The sequence below is a fragment of the Manihot esculenta genome, chromosome 13 (genome assembly GCF_001659605.2).
Source record: "Manihot esculenta cultivar AM560-2 chromosome 13, M.esculenta_v8, whole genome shotgun sequence".
Lineage (NCBI taxonomy): Eukaryota > Viridiplantae > Streptophyta > Magnoliopsida > Malpighiales > Euphorbiaceae > Manihot > Manihot esculenta.
The window spans coordinates 5,692,040-5,715,435 of NC_035173.2; the positions used below are offsets into that span (position 1 = coordinate 5,692,040).

The following is a 23,396-nucleotide window of genomic DNA, read 5'->3' on the forward strand; positions in this document are numbered from 1 at the left end:
GGTCAAGGATTTTGTAAATACATCGGCAAGTTGAAAGCGAGAAGGAAGATGCACAGTTTTGAGGAAACCAGCTTGGATATGGCTGCGGACAATGTGACAATTTATATCAATATGCTTGGTATGTTCATGAAAGGTAGGATTGTTGCTAATGTGAACTGTTGCTTGGTTGTCACAATGTAATGATATGTGTGTATGAAGTGAGATGTTGAACTCTTGGAGGAGATATGGGATCCATTTAAGCTCGCAAGAAGTAATGGCCATGCTTGGATATTCAGCTTCTGCTGAGAATTGACTTACTGTGTTTTATTTCTTTGATTTCTAGGATATGAGAGATGGTCCCAAGAAAATACAAAATCTAGAAATGGACCGTCAGGTAGTTTGGCAAGTTGTCCGATCAGCGTCACAATATGCTTGCAACTAAAATGAGGAAAATGAAGGAAGGAAGTGTGCATTTAGACTAAGGGCATTCTAGTGTAGACTTCTTGAGGCTTGTAAATGTTGACTTAGTTGCTTAACTGCAAATGTAATGTCAGGCCTTGTCATATTTAAATATAACAGCTTGCCTACAACCCGTCTATATTGTGTGGGATCAGATAATGGGCTGCCTGAAATATCATCCAGTCTAAGACCTTTATTCATGGGAAGTGGTTGTGATTTGGCTTGAGAAAGACCCATCTCATTAAGCAGATCAAGAATGTATTTATGATAGTTTAGAAAAATTCCTTTGGTAGACCTCACAATTTCAATGCAAAATAGCGAACATAGCCCATGTCCTTAAGAGTGAATGTTGAGTCTAGGAATTGTTTTGTGAGGTTGATGGATTTTTCATGACTACCAGTGAGGATGATGTCGTCTACATACACTAATAGCGCCTAAAAATCATCACCACTTCTTTTTGTAAAAAAGACAATGATATGAGGAAGATTACAGGAAGCCAAAATCGATCAATTTGTTGGTGAACTATTTATTCCACTAGCGTCTAGCTTGCTTTAACCCATATATTGATTTAACCAATTTGCATATTTGGCCAGATTGGGCTTTTATGTAACTAAAGAGAGGTGTCATGTAAAGTTCTTTATCAACAAACCCATGTAAATATGCATTATTCAAGTCAACCTAGTGAATGGGCCAGCCCTTAGCTAATGCAATGGATAAAAATATTCTCATTGTAACAGTTTTAGCAACCAGGGAGAAGCTATTATGATAATCAATTCCTTCAATCGATTATATCCTCGCTTTAAAACGATCAATAGTACCATTTTGGTTATACTTAATAAGGTACATCCATTTTGAATCGCTTGGTTGTTTTCCAACTGGAAGAGATGTAAGTTGCCTAGTTCCATTCTGTTCAAGAGCATGTAATTCTGTTTCCATGGCCTGAATCCACTGAGTGTCTTATTTAGCTTGGTGATATGAACTTGGTCCCTTGGTAATGGATACATTAGCAAAGAAAGCATAGTAGGATGAATTAAAATTAGGAGCAGAGACAGAATGATTATAGGGAAGAAAAATACTTGCAGATATTAAGTCTGGAAAAGCCATAGCTATTGTAAAGAATCATTATTTGTAATTGTAGCAACAATGGAATGTGTTTGATCCTGGTATGGGTGCTGCGGCGAGGTTGTGGTGAAGGGGATGTAATGTGTTGTTGGGCATGATCTGTGATAGAGATAGGTGGTGAAGGTGAGGAAGGATCTTATTATTTGGTAAATTCGAAACAGTAAGGAGAATGAGTGATGAAGGTTGATTTGCAGTAGAAAGAGAGGGATATAGAAAAATCTGCTCATGAAAGATAACGTCCCTAGAGATAATAATCTTGTGGGAACTCAAATCATAAATTTTATATGCTTTTTGATAAATAGATGTTGTTTGATGAAGCATTTCAAAAGGTGTTTTCCAAGATAGAGCGAGTGTAGGAAGTCGATTAACAAGATATGTGGCAGTGAGAATAGCTTCACCCTAAAATTTGTTGGGAAGGTTAGAATGGAAGAGAAAGGCTTGGGCGAGTTGATAGAGATGTTTGTGTTTACGTTTCACTACACCATTTTGTTGAGGAGCGTAGAGCACATTTTTTGGCGCAAAATTTCATGAGTATGAAATAAGAATTGGCAAGCATGATTTGTGAACTTAGTATCTTTATCAGCACAAACAATTTTCACTTGTACATTAAACTGAGTTTTGGTTAAGTTGAAGAATATAGCTAGGTGGGATGCAACCTGAGTTTTATACCGAATGAGATAGGTCCATGTACTTCGGCTATAGGCATCAACTATGATTAAGATGTAATGTGCTCTTGTAAGTGAAGGTATTTTATATGGTCCTTAAAGATCCACATGGATTAATTTAAAAATGAAACTAATAGAGGTAGTGCTGATTGGAAAAGTTAAACAATGTTGTTTTGATAATGGATAAATTTCATATAGAAAATTAACATCAAGAGAGACAATAATAGAAGGCATTTTGATTAAAATAGATGAAGGTACATGCCCAAGTCGTTCATACCAAGGAATATAAGATGTTTGAACACTATAAGTACAAGTTTTATTTAGAAAGGAAGATCTATTAGTTTGTATTTTGCCAATAGTTATAACTTCTTCAGTCTATTGGCCCTGTAAGGTACAAGTTACAGAAGAAAAAGAAATTGAAATATTAGTATTTTTCAGCAAGGCACTTAATGATAGAAAATTATACTTGATTGACAGCACATAAAGAACATTAGTGAGAGTAATTTTTGGGTGCAAATGAATAGTACCTAATTTAACCACATTTTGTTTTGTCCCGGTAATGAAAATAATTTTTTGGAGTAATTATTTGTGAGAAAAATAGAAAGGTTGAAACAAATATGGGCAGATGCTTCTGTATCCATTACCCAGGAATTAATGTCTTTATCATTGCTGCTAAAAAAACATTGATGAAATTCAGTACCTGCAAAATTAAAATAACTGATAGTGTTTGCTATTTCCAACTGGATCATGTTGGACAGATTTACATTTTCATTCATTTGAGAAATGTCATCTCTTCGGTTAGTATAATATTGGTGTTTGAGCAATAAGAACTTGATTGGTATGTCTTATACGTTTTTGGCGCAATTCTTTATACCAGTATGAGAATTAATGTATTTTAAAACACGAGTCCTTAATGTGCCTCAGTGCTTTGTAGTATGCACAATGCCTATCTTTCCTTTTTCCATATCCACGTTTCTTGTTTCCTTGATAATATTTGTTTTTATGAGAAAAAAATTTATATTTCCTAAATCTTTTATCATTAAAGTGCGAGCACTATCATGCAAATCATTAATAATCAGTACTTTCCATTGTTTTCATCGGTTCATCGTAAAATATGCTTTTGTTCACATTTGGTAATGATTCCTGCAGCAAAATTTAGTTTCTAACCCCATCACAAGTATCATTTAAGCTCATAAAAAAATAAATTAACTTATCTTCATTCTCAAGGTTCGCTTTAGCCTTTGTAGCATCACAAGTGCATTTTGGAAAATTATGCAGCAGGAGAGTTCATCCCAAAGTTTCTTGAGTTTGGTGAAGTACACCATCAATGAAATTAAAAGGTTTAATGGAGAAAAAACAAGGAAAGAATTCTCTAGAACACAATAACGAATTCTCTAGATGGATGTGAGGTATCCATCATGCTCATTCTCATGAACCTTTGGAGTCTATACTTTACAAAAATCTTATTGAAAATGGATGAGAGAAATTTTTTATCGACTTAAATCAGAGTTGGGATTTTTGTAATTGAAGTTTGAGTTGATGGAAAGTAATGAAATCTTCTAAATTACCCTATAAGCATATAAATAATTATGTTTGCTGAAAAGAAAAAAACTTTAAAATTGATAATTTTCCTTCATGTCAACGGAATAAATGTTATCATAGAAAAAATCCAAGCAGACTTTCGGCCAGGCCTGGATTGGGCAGGCCATGTCCAACGGCTATAACTAGCATATGAAGCGATTTAATCCATCACACGCCTCAATTTTTAAGTGAAATCTATTATATCTTTAAATCTATAAAAAAATTTTAGATTTATTGAATTAAAAACCCAAATATTTATCTAAACTAATACTTATTGCCAAAATTTTAAATTGTGGATTGTTGAATTTTTAATTAGTGCAAATTCAAGCCAAAAGTCTTAAGATAAACTTGGGAAATTAACAGTAATTATTTCATAGCCCTTTGTATTTTATTTAATAAAAAAATACTGTTGATTTAAGTTTTATATTTAATAAATAAATATAATTTATATAATAATATAATATAGCATAGTAAATATATTTTATGTTTTTCATATTCACAAATATTTGATTTAAGTACTGATGCTTAGCACTAATTGAAATGATGTGCATACTATAGTTGTTATACATAAAGGTTGTAAAGGGAAATTTGGTTTTGCGAAGGGTAAATGAACTATATTTACAACTTTATTGTGCAAAATCACATTCATAGCAACTATAATCTATTTAGCGAATTTCATTTTTTTTTTAAAAGATAGGGAGTTCAGGTTTAGTTGAGTATCATACAAACTGTATTATGCAATTACATCGACACGATTTGACACATCAATTTGCTCCCTCAACTCAAATCATTATGCCCTAATTCCTAATTTAGGGATGGTAAATGGCCTCACCCATAAATAATAAGTAAATTGCTCAGCTAGACAAGTATGATGAATTGAAACGCTTCATTTTAGAGGCAAAATAATGTATGACCAACCAAAATTTCCAATAATCTCTAAAATAACAGAATTTTCACAGCTACAGGAATATTTAAGACAACAAATCGACTCCATGCATGAACAATAGCTTGATTGAACTGTTAACAAGTCATAAGAGCATCGAAACCCAGACAAACTATTCGTTGAAGGTTTGCCAAAAAGTGGACTCCATCCTTTTATCATGGGGAATCAGACATCAAATTAGTATATTACCAGACACAAAACTTTACTGCTTTCCGTCCGCCCAAAAATAGACTCTCTATCAAAGACAACCAAATCCTCAACAAAAATCTCATGAAGCTTACCAGTCCAAATGTATCATCTCCTTTAACGCTAACCTCTCCTCTAAACCACAAAACTTCTTTGATCTCTTCTGACTACCTCCTTTCCATTTTACACATCTTCAAGCAGTAGCAGATACCCGTGGTACTGTTGTTTTAGCTGCAGCATTAAAAGCCAAACCACCAGCACGGTTTGCACGCCCACCGTTATTCCCCATCTTATCGTTCCTACGGTATCCATCACCTCCACGATTTTGAAATCCACCCCGGTTACCATTCCTATTTCCAAACTCTGTCCTGTTACTGAAATCACCTCGGCCATAGGCTTTACCCCCTCCAAAATTTCCACGCCCTCTTGCTCCCTCATTCCTATATCCAGCCCCTGCTCCAAAAAATCGCCCCCTATTGTTCCCTGAATATGAAGGGTCACATCAACAAAATGAAAAATTACAGAGAGCCTGAAGCAGACTTGCAAACCACAATCTAGAGACAAGATCATATAAAACTTGGAACCATTTTTCCTCTGTTCAATTATCATCTGCCACCCATCCTAACTTAGAAAAACAAAATCTTATCACAAGTCAATGAGAAAATTATCAAGGCCAGAGAAAGGAATTGTTTTGTCGGATACATGCACCTTTATCCATACCACACACAGACTTGGTTAAAAACTTTTCTTTGGTCTAACCCCCTTTTTATTACAGTGATAGCAATTTTATGTCAGCGAAATGACACACAATTTAACACAAGCACTTTCCTTATGTTTTTAAGATCTAAATTACCATAAGGTGGTTCCCTAACTTGATACATTCTAACTCCTAAATAGATTGAAAATTTTTTTCAGACCTTCAACTAAATTAAGTCAACAACTTCAATTGATTTTCTTTGAGAATTTTCACATGAAATTCACTATATTTAAGTTGAAAAGATATTGTATGTGGACAATACAGAACAATATTCAAGAAGTAAAATTGACAATAAAACCAACTTGCCTCGAGAAGTAGACCTCTTTTCCTCAACTACAGCCCGACATCCACTAATCATGATAGGAGAAGCCTGAAACATCAGTGAAAACATGCCTCAAATAAAAAGCTTTAAAAAAATTACAATTATACAATATCAGACGATTGTAATAATGTAAATATTGAACAGAATTGAGTTTCACGTCACACAAAATTCCAGCTACTTAAGATAATTAAAACTCATAAAACATGAAGATTATGAATGCTAAAGGAGTAACAGAAAAATACTGACAGGCAGGGGGGAAGCCTAACAATGTTTATAATAGAAAGAACATATAATAACCACAAATAACAGGATGCTTTATTTGAGTTGAGTCTACATTATGCTTTATTTCCATAAGTGCTATCAGACCCTTGCTGCAGCTGTTTTTACCAAATGGCTCTCCAAGTTGTTGCAAAATTGGTTTCCAGAAAGTTCACCAAGGACTCGGTCAATGGACCAACTTACTGACTGAGGAGGTCAGTTCCAGATTTTCAGCATTCTCAGGGACAAGAAAGCACTAATGGAAGGGAGAATTGTCGTATATTGTAGTTACAGTAGTTAGCAAATGGAGGAAAGTAGAAATAGTTAGAATTAACTGCAACTGTAGAATGGGTTGCATGAATACAGCTAGAAACCTGGTTGTAGGGATTCTGTAACTGATATGAATACAAAATATCTCTTTTCCTTCTTCTTCTATTCCTTCGTCTCTCTCTATTTTCTTTCCAATTCTCTACCTTTATCTGTATGGAACATGGCTACATAACATAGACCAAAAAAATCTAAAAGATAAACCCATAATGGGCACAATCATTGGTTTAAATTGCAGCTGCACTTGCAGTCGCAGTCAAGGGTACAGGAAATAGGCTTGTAACTGCCAGGACATAACAATAACAGCCTAACGGTTCCCAATTTTTTTTTAAAGAAATTGCAAAGATAATACAAACAAATAGATGTTTAAAGACATGACTAAAACTAAGAGAACACAAATAACAAGCACCAATGCATCCAAAGCAGAAACTGAATACATCACATATAAATTGACTTATTTATGCATTAAGTACAGCAACTAAGGTAAGCATATAATTTAAAATGAACTTTTAGACTTACTATTTAACTTACAAAATTTAATTTCAAAATATTTTTTACAAAGGAAATCATGATTATTTATTTCTCTTAAATTTTACCTCACCCAGTCTTAAATAATACTTGGCAAACACTATTGAAGTCTAAAACTTCTTTTTTTAATGTTGTTTGCCAAGTACTATTGTATTTCACTAAAAATAACTATGAAAATAGATAAGGAATCAGGAACAAGGCAATAAACTATAAATCAGGCAACTTAGTACTTCATACTATAAATTTCATAAACGACCTAGAATAACATAAATTGTTTTTAACAAATAAGCCGAAGAAAAACAGAAGAAAGAGATAACTTGCTCTATGCAAAGGTGATTGCTCTTATTCACTTCAAGGTTCAAATAATTTGAATCTTAGCTCAAGAAGTGAAAATTTTGTTAAAAGATACAAGTTTTAGATAGAAAGTTGAGATAAAGTGAGAAAGAAAAGAGGAAACTCACAAAAACCAGAAATAAAAAGATTGAAATGAGTTGCCTACCACTTCTTTTTTAAAGACAAGAAAAAGAATCCTACAGGAGTAATTACCATTGATGGTAATAAGGTCCCTACATTTCCATCAGCTATTGCGATGGAGGCCTTCAAAACTTCTATATAATGACTGTTACATTATGTAACAACCTCTATTTAAAACCGTGCCATTACCTGTTCTTCAACAATCACCTACAAAGAATGCCAAAATATCTAGCCTCTGAATGTAATGTCATTTTTTGTCACTATCACAGTAAACGACAAGGAGTTCCATGAAGTCTTTTAACACTTATCTTCCACTCCTTGCTCTATTTAAATTAACCTCTTTGTAACATGTTATAGACATTATGTTCAAATGGGAAAGGGGGAAAGAGAAAAGGTGACTTTCAAATTTTGAGTAATGCACATGCACATTTACACCTTTTCCCCTATAAGCAACTTATGCTTAAAGGTCCATAGAAATGAAGACAAAATAGTCCTGAGTTCACCTCTGTAAAATGCTATTACATTTGGATTAAGATCAGAATTTACATGATATGTCCAACTTTAACAAAGACCCTCAAGAAGTCATTAGACATATTTAAGTAAGGGGCACAGACATATCGTGTACCCATGGCAGATGTCTATCCTATATGGTTATAATACGCTACTCTCTACCACCAAGTGCAACTGTCTCAACCATTATAATTATTCTCACCCCTACATTTGTAACTTGCTTTTAGTGTACAAATTGTGCATGTGACAGTATGTACCAATATCATCTGTCTTAATAGCTGTGCCACCCAAGTACTAACAACAACTGAATCTTAATTCCGAACTAGTTAGGGTCGGCTATATGAATTCTTTTCAACATTCAACTTTACTTGAAACCAATTTGGCATCAATGAATTTAAACCTTTCGATAATACTTCTTTTCACATCATTGTAAACCTCCCAATTTCCCTTCTCATTTCACTAGTAATTTACCAACTTCCATTGTAGGGATTTGATGATCCACGTTGATCATGACAAAGAATCTCAGTAGACCCTCTCATTTTACCCCCAGTGTGTTACATTCTCACTGGAAGATGTAATCATTCCTAACCTTATCCGTCATTATTATAACAGCAGAAATCCATCTTTACATCCACATTTTAACATTTTAGTGACAATTATCTAGTAGGTATGCTCCACTCAACTACTTGTGCAAAATATAAATGCAACACTAAACTGGACACGAACAGAAGCATGCCACACATATACAGATGCATCTCGATTTTATCAAACTGTCATCCCATGTATAACAGAATAATACTAACAAGTAAACAAAATATCCTTTATTTTTTTAAATAGGGAAAAGTACTATTTGGTCCCTATGGTATAAGGAAACCTATTAGTGAGTCCATTGGTTTTGAAAAATACATTAAAACATCATTGGGTTTTAAAAAATTTACTAATTAGTCTCTCCATCAATTTTATTCGTTAAGTGTTTAAAAAAGTCTAAAATGCCTCAATTACAAAAGTAAATGATCAACTAACAGGTTTTTCTGTACCATAGGAGCTAAATAGTAAAACACTTAATAGTTAAAACTAACAGAATGACTAATTAATATATGTTTTAACACCTCAGAAACGTTTTAATGTATTTTCCAAAATCGAGGGACCAATTAATGAATTTTCACATACTATATAGACTAAATAGTAAATTTCCCTTTTAAATGTGAATGTGAATATTCCCTTTTCCAAAATAGAAATCATGCAGAATTTAAATTAGCATAAATATTAAAAAAAATAAAGAAGGGATTCCATGCAAGGCAATAGATAGCAACCTTCAAGAGGATTCAAATCTACAAACAGAAATTCTTAATAAAATTACTTTTTCTCTTTACTTTTTCCCCTTCTTGGAATGGAGCAAATAATCATGATCAAATAAGGAAAACAACTTGCTCATCTCTAGATAATCAAGAAGCCATAACAGATAAAACAAGATCAGGCATAGCATACCTGTAATGCACTTTGCACAGCACTTGTTGTTTCAAATTCAACAAAGCCAAAACAAAATCCCTGTCGTGCAACATATGAATTGTGTGAATGAGCAGCAGATACAAGCATATACAAGCAATGATGAACTGGATTAGCAATTGACTTGCACCTTTTGAGATCTAACTTGAATACCACCAGACCTAATAGGTCCGAACTTCTTAAACTCATTCTCGAGTAAGGCAGGCGTAGCATCTAATGGTAGGCCTTTCACGTAAATAGAAGTACCCTCGGCTGTAAATAAATACATGGATATGTAGATTACAAAAGTTGCATAAATGAATATATGTTCATGCAAGCAGAGTAAAATATGTCAAATGTTTAACATGTATAAAAGTTAATCTGTTTATACAAGAACACTAGAAAAATAAAGCACAAAACACCTTCACTCTCTTGAGAATTCCCATTTTCAGTAGTGTCTGAAGTCGAGACATGTGTCTCGGATGCCACTACAAGAGTCACTGCAGTAGTTACTTGTTCTTGGCTTTTCGATGCAGACCTTAGAGGAGATGGAGCAGGGGCAGGGCTTGGAAAAGGTGTGGCGTTCTCCTTCATAACTTTTACCTGTACAAAATATAAAGTCAAATGATAGCATGGAAACATAGACATAATAAAAGGAGATCAATCATTCCTGCTCTCATGATTTCACCAATAAGCATTTCTGGGCACTGAGATCACCAACATGCTACAATTATGTTAAAAAACAGTATGAGTTTGCAAAAGAAGTGAGAGAATAACACTGCATGATAGCCACTTACAATGGATGCATATGACTTTTTTGGCACTTCTTCAATCTTAGCATTAGACTCAGCCACAATCCGTGGATCAATCACCATCTGCGAATCATCAGGAATTTCACCAACAACTTCAGGCTCTGGTGCTGCTGCTTCTTCAATTGCTCCATCCCCATTCTCAAAAGGATTGCACACTTCCTCTCCATTGGCTTCCTCAGAGAAAGCACTTGTTTGCTCAGCAATGTGATTTTCTAGCAAAGAAGGAATTTCTGGGGCCAAACACAAAAAAAAAAAAAAGAGAAGAAGAAAAGATCACAACAGAATGTAATAAAGAGAGAATATTCAAAATGCAATTTGCTCTTCCATTACCCTGGTTAGGAGTAACTGGAGCTTCAACACCATTGGCAACATCAAGATTTCCGTTTTGATGCTTGGCATCATCAACATAACGGAAGACATCATTCAAAACAAAATAGCCTTTGTCTTGAGGTGCCAAGAAGAAAGTCTGAGTAAATTTCCGTCGAATATTATCATTTCTAGTCAAATATCCTGTCACAAGGACAAGGACTCCTCCATTGTATGATTCTTGTGAATCAACTGTGATAATTTCTGCTCTGAATTCTCCATAACCAAGTGAGAGTATCTTCTCATTTATGGCCTGCATCAAAAAAATCAGTCAAGTGCAGCACCACAAATTCAAAATAAATCATGTTAATTAACCTCTACTTCCATAAGGCAATTGGCATACACTTTTGCACTCCTAATATGGTGAAAATTATAATTAAAAAGAAAGGCATTAGAGAAAGCCCAAATCCCAATTAATCTCTTGTTCTCTACTACATTCCTCGGATGTAAGCTTACCTCCTAAAGAAGTAATCAGGGCAAAAGATTTAATATTCAAGAGAAACAAAACAAAGCAAAACCCATACTTGCTGACATTTAGTTAAGTTAAATTATTCGAATCCCAGAAAAGAACATTTTAGCATTTTCCTTTGCTTTACATTCCAAATCCAAATAGCAAATAAACATTATAATCCCCAAACCTTGAACACAACATTTATAAGTTTTTCAAGGGAGCACAATAATTTTGAAAAGGAAACAAGGAAATAGATTCACAATCACCAGTTTAAACAAAATTCTCCTCGTGGGTGTGTATAAGTGTGAAACTCACATGCATGGTGGTTGTGGTACTCATGATCCCACCCTCATCTGGACGACCAAGCCTACTAACATCCTGGTAGAATCGGTGAACAAGCTCGGGCGACTGATGCAAGATGAGGTAGTATTGGTGAACAAACGCATTACCAACCTAAATCGACAACAAATTGAATTTTAAGTTAAAATTGTATAAAAAGCCCATTAATGTAGATATGCAAAACAATAACAAAGGCCGACAGAAACATCATACAACATCAGGAGGAACTGAGGCTTGCTGGACTGACGCTGCCATCGCTGATGAAAAATCTGATCAATCAACGAAAAAACCCAATTAACTATATTATGAAATTTACAAATTTAGAGAAAAAAGTGCAGGTTAGTATTCGCCAAAGCTAATCGAGATAACATCACACAACAGTCAACAACAAAGATTCCCGAGAAAATCCTTCCACGCTAAGCAAACATAGCTCTTACAAACCTGTTAATCGTTAGTAGCTTGGATTCTTAGAATTTAGCTATAAGCACTCAGTTTACACTTCATAATTCAGCAAGTTCTAGGAGAAACATTTCCATTCACTCCAAAAGCCATAACTAAAGAAAGTTAAGCTAAGAGACACAGAAATGATACGAGAGAAGTGTACCTGAGCTCAGATTTGGTTCCAAGAGCGGCAGCAAGCGAGTGAGGTGAGAGAAAGAAGGTTACCTATGCAATTAGCTGTGTCTTTCTCTCACCTCCCTTTCTGAGATGGTGATTTCTAGGGTTTGTTTAATCTTCTGAGGAGCTCAGAGGCGCGGCAGAGAGGAAAATCGAAAGCCCAACGTGAAGGGTTTGGGGGCTTTTATAGGAGTAATTTCGAGGAGGTTTTGTGTCGCCACCAACAGAAGCCAGAGAAATTCTGTAACGCCCTCTTCCAACAGAACGGCGGTAAAACGCGAGCCGTCAAGTCGTTTTGGAAATAAAGGTTGAAAACTTAAAAGGCTCACTTGAAGTGGTATCAAACAATCATTTTAGTCAAGGAATAGGCGAAAGTATAATTAACGACTTAAGATTCTATCAACATTTAGTTAGGATGGAATTATTTCTTTTATTGATATTTAATTTATAATTAATATTTACAAGCTTGTCAATTAAAAATATATCATTTTAATTAATATTTAGTTAACTTATCTTAATTACTCATCATTAAACTTTTATTAAAGTTAGTTTATTTACAAAAAAATAATTTATATTTAAAGATATTTTTTTAAAAATATTTTATAATGAAATAATTTATTTTTTATTATTTAATTTTAATTTAAAAATAAAATATATTTTCAAAATACAGAAAATAATTTTTTTTATTTTTTTAAATTAACTTAATTTTTACTTTAATTAAAAAAAAATTTATTAATTAATTTTTTAAGTGTCCTAAACATAAAAAAAATATAAATAAATATTTTTTGGTCTTAATATTACTTCCTACTTCCTACATACAAGTATTTAACCTTTTTCCTCTCTCTCTATATTTTGTTGGAAAAGAATCTTTTCTTTTTCCTTTCAACTTTCTCTTTTGGGCTCATCATGTTTCATCTACCACCATCGTGGAATTTTCCTTGCCCCTCTAGAAAGGGAGCCTTCCTTCCTAATCTAAAATTTAGTCCTCTCTCATATCCTGTAGAGAATAAATAATTTTACAAATTTTGCTATTGTAGATTCAAAGATATGTAAAGAGGGTATCCTATTAGATATCTACTTTTGGCATCTCTTCTTCTCATAGGCATATGTTTCATAGGTTGAACTCAAAACGAATAGAGTAGTGAGAGGTCTGCCTAATCTTGCTTTAGGCCTTGTGTTTTTAGGAACCATTTCGGTGGTTGGCCTGAGGATTTTGTTCTTAATCTAGAAATAAGTACTATCAATAATGTCGATGCTAGAAGACTTACAGATGGTATGGTCAATAAGTTGGAAACATGTTATAGTGGAGTATGACAATGCTGCGTAAATATAGGGGCATGAAAGATCTTTTCTCATATAAGTCAATTCAAGAACTCCCAATCTGAAGAAGAATACGGTATTAATAAACTAAACCCATTGTTAATGAATTGACTCTTTTATGATGCGGCAAACCAAATTTTAGATTTCTTTATTTTTTTTTAACTGAAAAGGAGAATATATCAAGAAAAACAAAAGTTACAAGATAGATGGATTGAACACCAATCCAGCTAATAAGCACATAAGTTTTGGAGAGACACTGATCCAAAGCCCAAAATACAAACATCAACCTGGAGAGATGATCTCGAACTATTTGGAACATTGGTTTACCTTCTTCGCACCGCCAGAAGAACAACTCTAATGGAAAGTTTAATTAGACCCATGACACAATAATCTACATATCAACAGAATGAACATTGATTAATTTATTTTATTTTGAGTCATTTAAATTTTATTATAATTTATCATATTTTTTAAGAGGAATACCGATTCAGTATGTAAGCTTAAACGAAAAGTTGGAGAAGAAAATAGAAGAGAAGAAAGGGAAGAAAGAAAACCATATGTATACATCATCAAATTAAGTTCTAAGTTGTCCTCAATTCTTCATAATCAGGCATCCTAAACTGGCATTCTCATCAGAAGCTGGCCTTCCATGAAACTGCATATTAAATAGTGTAAGGTTAAAACATTAACCTTTGTTGAGAATAAAAGATTTACAAGAATTCAATTCGATTCATTTTTTTTTAACTTACAAAATTTCAAAATAAAATCATGTATGATTTTATAAGAATTCATTTGAATTTTTTTTAAAATAAATCATGTTAAAGAAACGTAGGCACCGTAATTCAGAGGGAATAATATAAATAATATCAATGCAATAAGGTTTGATTAGTTTCATTTGCATAGAAAGAAAAGCAGCAAGTGTTTGATTAATTACCTCTTGATGTAATAGTAACAGAAATCAGCCAAGATGAATGTTTGAACACCTTCTGAAAGAAGTGCCATAGGAAGCCACAAGTATCCACTCCCAATCAAGAATAGATGCCTCCCACCAGTCTCGTAAACCTGCGTATGTACTTGGCGACCATGTTTAGATTTTGTAACTAACGTATTTTAATTTTTCAAAGTATATTCACTAGGGATATATTAGTAAACTACTAAATACATTATATTCTTATAGAAGAAAGTCGCCCTCGCCTATAATATTGTGAGACAGATAAAAAAATGAAGGCAATACTACCTTAGTGGTTGAAATTCATTATGCATTCAAATTTATCAAGGCAGAAGGCTAAATATATCCTAACATATACTAAAATGTTAATTTTTTTAATAATAAAATATTAATTCTTTAATTTTTAAATATTTAAAAATATATAATATTTTTAATTAAATAAAAACAGAATATGAAAAATAAAACAATAAAGAATCATACTCCAAAAAACCTTTAAAAATTGATATTTTAGTATGTTAGGGCATATTTAATCTTAAGTCTAAAATCGTGAGCCTATTTGGCTTTAAAAAGTTAAAATAGGCATGTTTGGCTTCCAATGAAAATAAAGAGACGGATTTGAACTTATTCCTGACTTCTAATTATGCATGAGAATTTTAAAAACCAAAAAGAACATAACTAACCTGGATGATCCAGTGGGCACATGCTAAGAACCTTGCAATACCCAATGCAAATACATAATGAGCTGTAAATGGTTCAATCATCTGGATGCCAATATGAGAAGATCACAACAAATTTAGTTCATGTAGCTATTAACTTCTGTCAAATTCATGTTGACACAATTGGAGAGGATAAAAAAACCTTTGCATTTTGCATGAGACGAAGCTGAGGCAGCACTGAGACAGATTCCAAGTATACACAAAAAGCCCAAAGAAATCTACTAATGCCCAAACTCGATCCATAGGGGTGGATTAGTATAGCCAGAATAGCAGAAGGCACAACCTACAACACAAAGCATTTATTGAGATAGTGTTTAGACAAACACATAATACATATGTATTTTTAATCACAATATTAAAAAATAGAAAAATTATTATAAAATATTTAATGTGATTTGACAGTAAAATTAATATTCACGGGTTAGATAAAGTTTTACTACTATAAAAAGAAGAAAGAGGGATACAATCACTCAAAATACTATTTGTATTTGTATCACTATTTTTCATTTTCATTATTGCGGAACTTTATATTTATATTTAGATTTGAGTATTCATTTTAATTAATTTTACATAAATTTAGATACAAATATTTAATATAACAATTCTTCTGCACAATGAAAGAGGAAAATGGAATAACTAATAATGGTTTTACCGTATAGTACAAAGGCATGTTGTCTAGTTCCTTGATGTAGGTGGACTTCAGCTTGAATTGTATCATATAAATAACCCATGTGGTTGAAATTAATGTGGCAAAATCTAGCACTGTATGGATGTCGCCTTCAATCAGGACGCTACAAACCAATCTCACAGCTAAAAATAAAGCCGTGAGTTGTTGGCTCTTAAGTGAAAGACCTGTCCAAAATCCCAGTGGTTTATGAGTAATTATACAGTATCACACATTCACAATAATTCCGTGTCGGTAATTTTACATCAAATGACAAACGAATAAAATTTTAACAAGTAGTAAAAATGTGCCAAAAAAGGAAAAAGTGAACTCCATAATGAAAAACCACCAAGCAGTTTTTTTTTTTTAAATAACTGTGCCTTAAGTTTCTTATAAGTCTGCGAATTGGTGACATGGAATCACCATTTTATATTATATTTTCTTTTGTGGCGTAGTGTGTTACTAGCACTTTAGACAATCATTGTCCAGTTGTGCAGATACAGGAGCTAAGTACAAAGATTTGATGAAGTAGAATGTTTAATTCACAGATAAAAGTATGAGGATATATATTTAGGCAATTCAATATTGCAACACCTAAAGAGATTAGTTAAACTACTAGCAAAATATAAACAAGGACATCAAATATGAAAAAAAAAAAAAACTAAAAGAAAGCAAAAATTGATATTGAAATAATTGATTTGAGTTGTGTGGTGTTGATTTTATTTAATTTTTATTTTTTTAAACTTATAATTAGCCCCTATTTTTTTCATAATTATCTTTACAAAATACGGTGTTCAAGAATTGAAGTCACTACTTTTTTTTCCCCAACGTTGTGGGTGAGATTCTTCTTAAAGGAAAATATTACTCCTTAACTTAGAAATTAAATATCTCCTTAATTTAAGAATGTGTTTTCCTAAATTTAAGATTTATATTTTGGTAATTTCTCATTATAAATATGTAATATATTTTATATATATATAAAAGAAGATAGAAATTGAGTAAAGAAGTAGACCTTTAAATTCTTTTCCCTTTATTCCATTCCTTCTCTTCCCTTCCTTCTTTTTTCTTATAATAAAAAAGTAAGATTGTTAATCTAAAATAATTATATTTCTCAACTCAATTCAAAGTTCATATTTAAGTAATTTCTTTTAGCAAAATAAAATTTAAGAGATGTACTTAATTTATATAAATTAACAATAATTAGGACAACATTTGGTTCGCGATTTTTATTTTGTTTTAATTAATTTTCAAAGTAAAAATAAATACAATTAATTTGCATATGACAATTGATTTTTTTTAAATTAAACATTTTTTTTATATAAAATGAAATATATATATATATATATATAAGAAGCAACAACAAAAAAGAGCTTCACTACCCCCCCCCCCCCCTCAAGCTCCAACGTCATCAACACTTTCCTCTGCCAACACTTCACCTCCGCCAATCAGATACATTAAGAAAAAGTTAAAATTACAATATTCGCCAAAGATACTTTTTATATATAGAAAAAAAAATTGTTAAAAGAATGAAAGTTAATTTTTAGAAAGCAAAGAACTTGAACCAAAAATTAGTGATCAAAGTGATGTTATTTTTGAATTATAATAGTAAAGCGTATAAAGTGATTTTTGTTTATATTACATAAATTACTTTAGATAAAATGATGATAAAAAATGATAATGATTATGTCAAAGGGTGGATTTCAATATCTATAATTTTGAAAAAATTAAATATTTATGAATAAAGATGAACGGACATATATAAATTATTTGGATTGATGGAAAATAAGGGAGAAAAGAAACAAGACAGGAACTGATATAGAAAATAGCAAAGAAAATATTATGATTATGATTTATTATGTCATAATTATAAAAAAAAATTATTATGATTATGTCAAAGGGTGGATTTCACTGTCAATAGTATTAAAAATAATTAAATTTTTATTAATAAAGACGAACAGACATATATAAGTTGTTTGGATTAATGAAAAATAAAAAAAAATAAGAAAATAAGACAGGAAAATAAAAATATTTTCCACTCTCACTTGTTTGAAAAGAAGAAAATAAAATCGACATAGAAAATAGCAAAGAAAATATTATGTGAGACTCTCAAGCAACTTTTTCTCTAGAGAGAAAGTAAAGAGTAATTTAGTAAAATTATATTTTTATTTTTATAATAATTTATTTTAATAATAAATAGAAGAGTGCAAACAAAATATTTTCCTATTTAAAAATAATTATTTTTTTGTCTCTTATTTTTCTTTTAATAATAAAAAAAAGAAATTCACATAAATAACGTGATAATCCCAAACAATAAAATTAAAATATTTATTACTATATTATTAAAATATAGCAAATAAATAAAAATAATTACTAATCCACTAAATTATTTTTATTCACGTGAGTGTATTGTATAACTTTCCTAAAAGTACTATTCTTTTTTATCTTTCCTACGCATTTGCCGCTCTTTATTTTTTTTCCTCTAAAAAATTTTTCCAAAGGGATAGTACATAGGCTAATTTGTGGAAAATAAAAGTAAAAGTAGAATAAAACTCTTAAAGATTTCAAAGGTGAAGGAGTCTCTGTTTTTATCGAAAGTCTTATCAGAAGTAATTTTCAAGAAAGTTACGTATTTAACCACCGTCATTGCAATGTAGAAAAATATGAAAATTAAATGTACACAAACAAAACAACTTCTCCGGATCAGATTTTTTTTTTTTGGTAGAACGGATCAATTTTTTTTTACAGGACAAATTTGAATAGTTTAAACTCAAATAAAACAGATTTTAGATTTAATAAATAATATCTTTATTGGATTCAAATTTATATAAATAATAATTAAATATATAATATATATTATTATAATAATTAAGTTTTTTAAATATTTGTGATTAATAAACTTAATTTAACTATTCCATAAATTTTAAATTTTTTAAAATTTAAATTATTAATAACAAATTTTACATAGATTATGAATTAATTAAAATATATAAATGACTTCAATTTCAGTTTTAATAATAATAACAATATCAGGTTTAAATTAATTTTAAATAATTTACAACAAATTTTAATCAATTTTAAATTTGGAAAAAATCAACTTTAATTAAAAAATACTAATAAAATTTGATTCCAATATCGTAATTTTCGCATATATCCACTCATTGCCACCCGAACTCTAGAATAATTTACCTTTTTTTATATAAAAAATTATAAAAACCAAAACAATGATTCAATTTTCATCCTATACAGCATATATTCTATATTATTCCATGAAATTTTTTTTGAAATAAATATTATTCCATGAATTAATCGACCATAAGCTACCAAAAAAATAAAAATCTTAGATAAGAAATTGAAGCCGCCTAAATAGAAGAACTTCGAACATCCAGAAATTTAAAGCAGAAGGAAAATTCTGAAGAAAAAAAAACTGAAATATTAAGGATGAATTACCAGAACATGTCTTCTGCGTTGTGAGCTTATATATCAAAACCAAAATCCCAGCAGCGTGGATTGTCTCAGACGCTATAAAGAAATGATTATGATCTTTCACTGCTAATTTCAAACCAACCAAACAACACAATCCAATTATCACTCCGATCAAGCTTTTCACCTTCACTGACTGTCTTCTCATCCATCCAAACACCACCGTCGCCGGGGAGCTCCTTCGCCGACCCATTGTCGGTCGGTAATTCACTCCTTTCTTCAGAGATCGAGAGTACGAAAATTTAGATTTGAAAACTTTGTTTGTAGTGAAATTTATACGAGTCTCTAGACTCTCTCTCGCGGAGTCGTTTCGGAAAGACACGGAGGTAGCATGCAGGGAGTCTGATGAGGTACGTGGCATTTACTATACTGCCATATTAGAAGCCAATGAGAGTTTGACACGTTATCACTGTTTATGATTAGTATCTGAATTGGATTCCTTGCCTGTTCTGGGATTCTGATTTTTTTGACATTTTTTAAAAAGAAGAGATAAGAAGATATGAATAATGTTGAGTTAATAAGTGTTAGACCTCTGTTTTGGTTTCGGTTACAATTTGACTGCAAGATTAGTGTTTATGGGGTTGAGCTGCTTGACGAGGAAATAAAAATAAAAATAAAAAAATAGATTATAGATAAAAAATTAAATGCGATTCACTTCTCATTAATTCATTTAAAAGTAAATTAAATCAAGTTAATTAAAAATTAAATTTCAATAAATTAAATCGTATCGAATTAAAAAAATTAATTTAAATTTAATTTTTATTTGATTTGAATTAATTTATTTCAATAAGTGAATTTTTTAATAAATATTTTATTTTAAATTTTATTTTTATTATTTTAAAATTTAATTAAAGTATTTAAATTTTTATTATTTAAAAATAATGAGTGTTTACACTCATAATATAATTTTTGATAAAAGTATTCATTTGTTTGTTTTCGGGCTGTAATCGAATTGAATCCACCTGAGTTTTTATAAGTTCAGGTTTGATTAGAAAATAAATTTAAAAATTCGAGTTCGATTAGAGTTTCATTTATAAGTTCGAATTTGATTTATAAAATAAATATTAAATTCGAGTTCGGTTCGATCTCTATTTGTAATAAACTCGTTTATCATATTAACGAGCCAACTCAAATTCCATTCAAAAAGCTGAATTCAAGTTTATTTAGGCTCGAATATAAGCTCGATTATACTATAAACAAGCGCAATATAATTTAAATTCATTTAAGTTATAAATAAATTTAAATTGAAAATAAAATTTAAATTATAATGTCGTTAAAAGACTTTTAAATTAAATTTTTTTATTTAATTGAAATCTCTCGAATCCAAAATTAATGAAAAAAAAATTAGAAGGTTGTCTTTTTATAGAGAAGTCATAATCCTTCATATCTCTTCAACTTTCGATGTGGAATTGGTGTTGGCGAACTCACAAACTTGTTCGCGAGCCTGTATTACAAGCTTGTTCAAGACCATATTCACGAGCTTGAAAACGAGCCGAATTTGCGAGTCTAAATGAGCCGAATACTGCTAAGCTCAAACTCGGCTCGTTTATTAAACGAGGCTAAAAAGTGAACTCAAATTTGACTCGTTTAGAAAATGAATCGAACCCAATCGAATTTTTATCGAATCAGACTCGAATAGTTCATGAATAGTTTGATTCGTTTCTAACCCTAGTTTGTTTGTAATACATTTTTTTCTTATTTGACATACACTGCTTCTTCGAAAAGAATTCAATTTATTTAATATACATTTCATCCCTTCATTTCTATTCATAAAATAATTTATTTAAATAAAATCAATTTAAATATAATAAAATTCTATTTAACTCTTTTATATTAAATAAATTAATAATAAATTTAAATTAATTTAATTTATTCATCATTGTTATTATTTTTAAACTAAACATAAATATTCATTTTTATAAATAACAATAATTTTTATTATATTTATTGAAAATTCATTATCAATATTTTTATAGAATTTAAAATCTAAATTTTACATAATTTTTTACCATTAAAAATATATTTTTTAAATTAATAAAATAATATAAGAAATTTGTTAATATTAATTATAAACGTATTAAGTATTAATAGTTAATATTAAATTAAAATAATTTTTATAAATAGTAATTATTAATTAAAATAGAAATAAAATTAAAATTAAAACAAAAAAGTAATAAATAAATTTAAAAATAAAACAAATAAAAAGAAATTTTAAACGCTAATTAATTAATTTTAATATAAATATTTTTAAATGAAATAATTTCTTGTTAAATTTTAATAATTTTAACAAAAAATTATTTTTAATTTAAAATTAATTGTCATTAAAAATTTAAAGGAATTAAATTGTTACACAATTAATTTTACCAAATATAAAAATTAAGTAAAAAAATTATTTCTTTTAAATTTTTTAAAATGAAAAACTAACAAAAAAACAAATGAATTCGAAAAAACAAATGAATAACTATGATTTCGAAATATGTACATATATGTTTTTAATTAATTCTTTAATTTCAAATTATAATGAATTTTTCTATTTTAAATGTTTATCGTATCTTTAGGTTAAATTTTTTTGAGAACAACCTTGGGTTACATTTACATTTTAGGTTAATCATTACAATTAAAGTAACCGAAATATATACGAAAATTTTATTATTTAATTTTTATTTTACGTAAAAATTAATTAATTAATTTTTTATTTTAAAAAATATATTAAAATATTTTTAATATTTTAAAAAATTAATTAATTAATTAATTAATTTTTTCATTAATTTTAGTGATTAATTATTGAAAAAAATTTAAAATACTTTCAATATAAATAAACTAATTAGTAAAATTTAAAAAATTTAAAAAATCAATTAAAGAGTTTTTTTTTTAAATTATAGAGATTAAATATTAAAATACTTAATAATTAAAATTAATAAAAAAAATTAACTAATAAACGTTTTAAATATTTTAATATATTTTTTAAAATTAAGATATCAATAAAAATTTTTTTTATATTATATAAATTAAATAGAAAATTTTTCGATATACAATTGCTATTTCCTATGACATGGACAATTAAATATTTCAAAGAAGTATAAAAAATATTTTATAATTTTATCAGCTTTTATTTTGAAGTATATAATTTATTTTGACATTTATAATTTAATTTTATATTAAAATAATATATTGTGATATGAGTTCTATATTAGTATGAAATTTAAAGATTATTGTTATTTACAAATGATACGATATCATAAATTACAACTAAAATATGAAATTAAATTATATAACTCTGTATTATATTACAGACTCTAAAATGAAAAATCGATCAAACTATCATGAGTTACTATTAAAACACAAAATTAAATTATATATCTTGTATTATTTTACAGACTCTAAAATAAAAAATTAATTAAACTATAAAGATATATTTTTTTTAAAGAATATTAATTTTGACTATAACTTTGATCTCTAAACACTATAAGAAAGTTGTGATTTACCAACGGATTTTACTAACGGATGAAAATCCGTTAGTAATTTTAACGAATTTATTAATGAATTTAAAAATTCGTTGGTAAATCTTAATATAAAAAATTTTATGTAAAAATTTACCAACAGATTTAAAATCCGTTGGTTTACTAACGGTTTACTAACCGATGAATATCCGTTAGTAATTTCAATGGATTCACTAACGGATTTTCAAGTAAATTTTAATATAAAAAAATTTTATGTAAAAATTTACCAACGGATTTGAAATCCATTGGTAAACCGTTAGTAATAATAACGGATTAATAACGAATAAATATCCGTTAGTAATACTAACGAATTTACTAACAGATTTGAAAATCCGTTAGTAATTTTTAGAGGGAAAAAGTCCGTTCTTTTTTTTTTTCAGAATTTATTAACGGATTTGAATCAGTTAGTAAATCCGTTAGTAATACTAACGGATTACTAACGGATTTACTAACGAATTTAAAAATTCATTAGTAATTTTTAGAGAGAAAAAACCCGCTTTTTTTTCAGAATTTACTAACGGATTTGAATCCGTTAGGAAATCCGTTAATAATCTACTTTTATAAATATAATACAAACTTTTCTCC

The 23,396-nt window shown here is 29.7% G+C and overlaps 2 protein-coding genes across 4 annotated transcripts; both read right to left on the reverse strand.

Moving 5' to 3' along the window:
- Positions 1-4,675: 4,675 nt before the first annotated feature.
- LOC110629868 (nuclear transport factor 2) lies at positions 4,676-12,391 on the reverse strand. Its single transcript, XM_021777045.2, has 10 exons — positions 12,169-12,391; positions 11,778-11,833; positions 11,541-11,678; positions 10,739-11,027; positions 10,394-10,638; positions 10,019-10,199; positions 9,748-9,869; positions 9,600-9,659; positions 5,999-6,062; positions 4,676-5,418 (listed from the first exon to the last, which is right to left on the reverse strand). The coding sequence occupies exons 2-10, from the start codon at positions 11,817-11,819 to the stop codon at positions 5,129-5,131; spliced, it is 1,431 nt and encodes a 476-aa protein (XP_021632737.1). The 5' UTR covers positions 11,820-11,833; positions 12,169-12,391; the 3' UTR covers positions 4,676-5,128.
- Positions 12,392-13,597: 1,206 nt separating this feature from the next.
- On the reverse strand, positions 13,598-19,613 carry LOC110630496 (ER lumen protein-retaining receptor erd-2.2). 3 transcript variants are annotated; one of them, XR_006348312.1, is made up of 7 exons: positions 19,279-19,613; positions 15,820-16,019; positions 15,310-15,450; positions 15,132-15,212; positions 14,437-14,564; positions 14,068-14,157; positions 13,598-13,856 (listed from the first exon to the last, which is right to left on the reverse strand). XR_006348312.1 is itself a non-coding variant. In XM_043949935.1 (6 exons), exons 1-6 carry the CDS (start codon positions 19,502-19,504, stop codon positions 14,118-14,120), a joined length of 816 nt encoding a protein of 271 aa, XP_043805870.1. In that variant the 5' UTR covers positions 19,505-19,613; the 3' UTR covers positions 13,927-14,117. The 3 variants fall into 3 exon arrangements, 1 of the variants encoding a protein (XP_043805870.1); XR_006348311.1 differs by having other exon boundaries at positions 13,598-13,893; XM_043949935.1 differs by lacking the exon at positions 13,598-13,856 and having other exon boundaries at positions 13,927-14,157.
- Between the last annotated feature and the right edge of the window lie 3,783 nt (positions 19,614-23,396).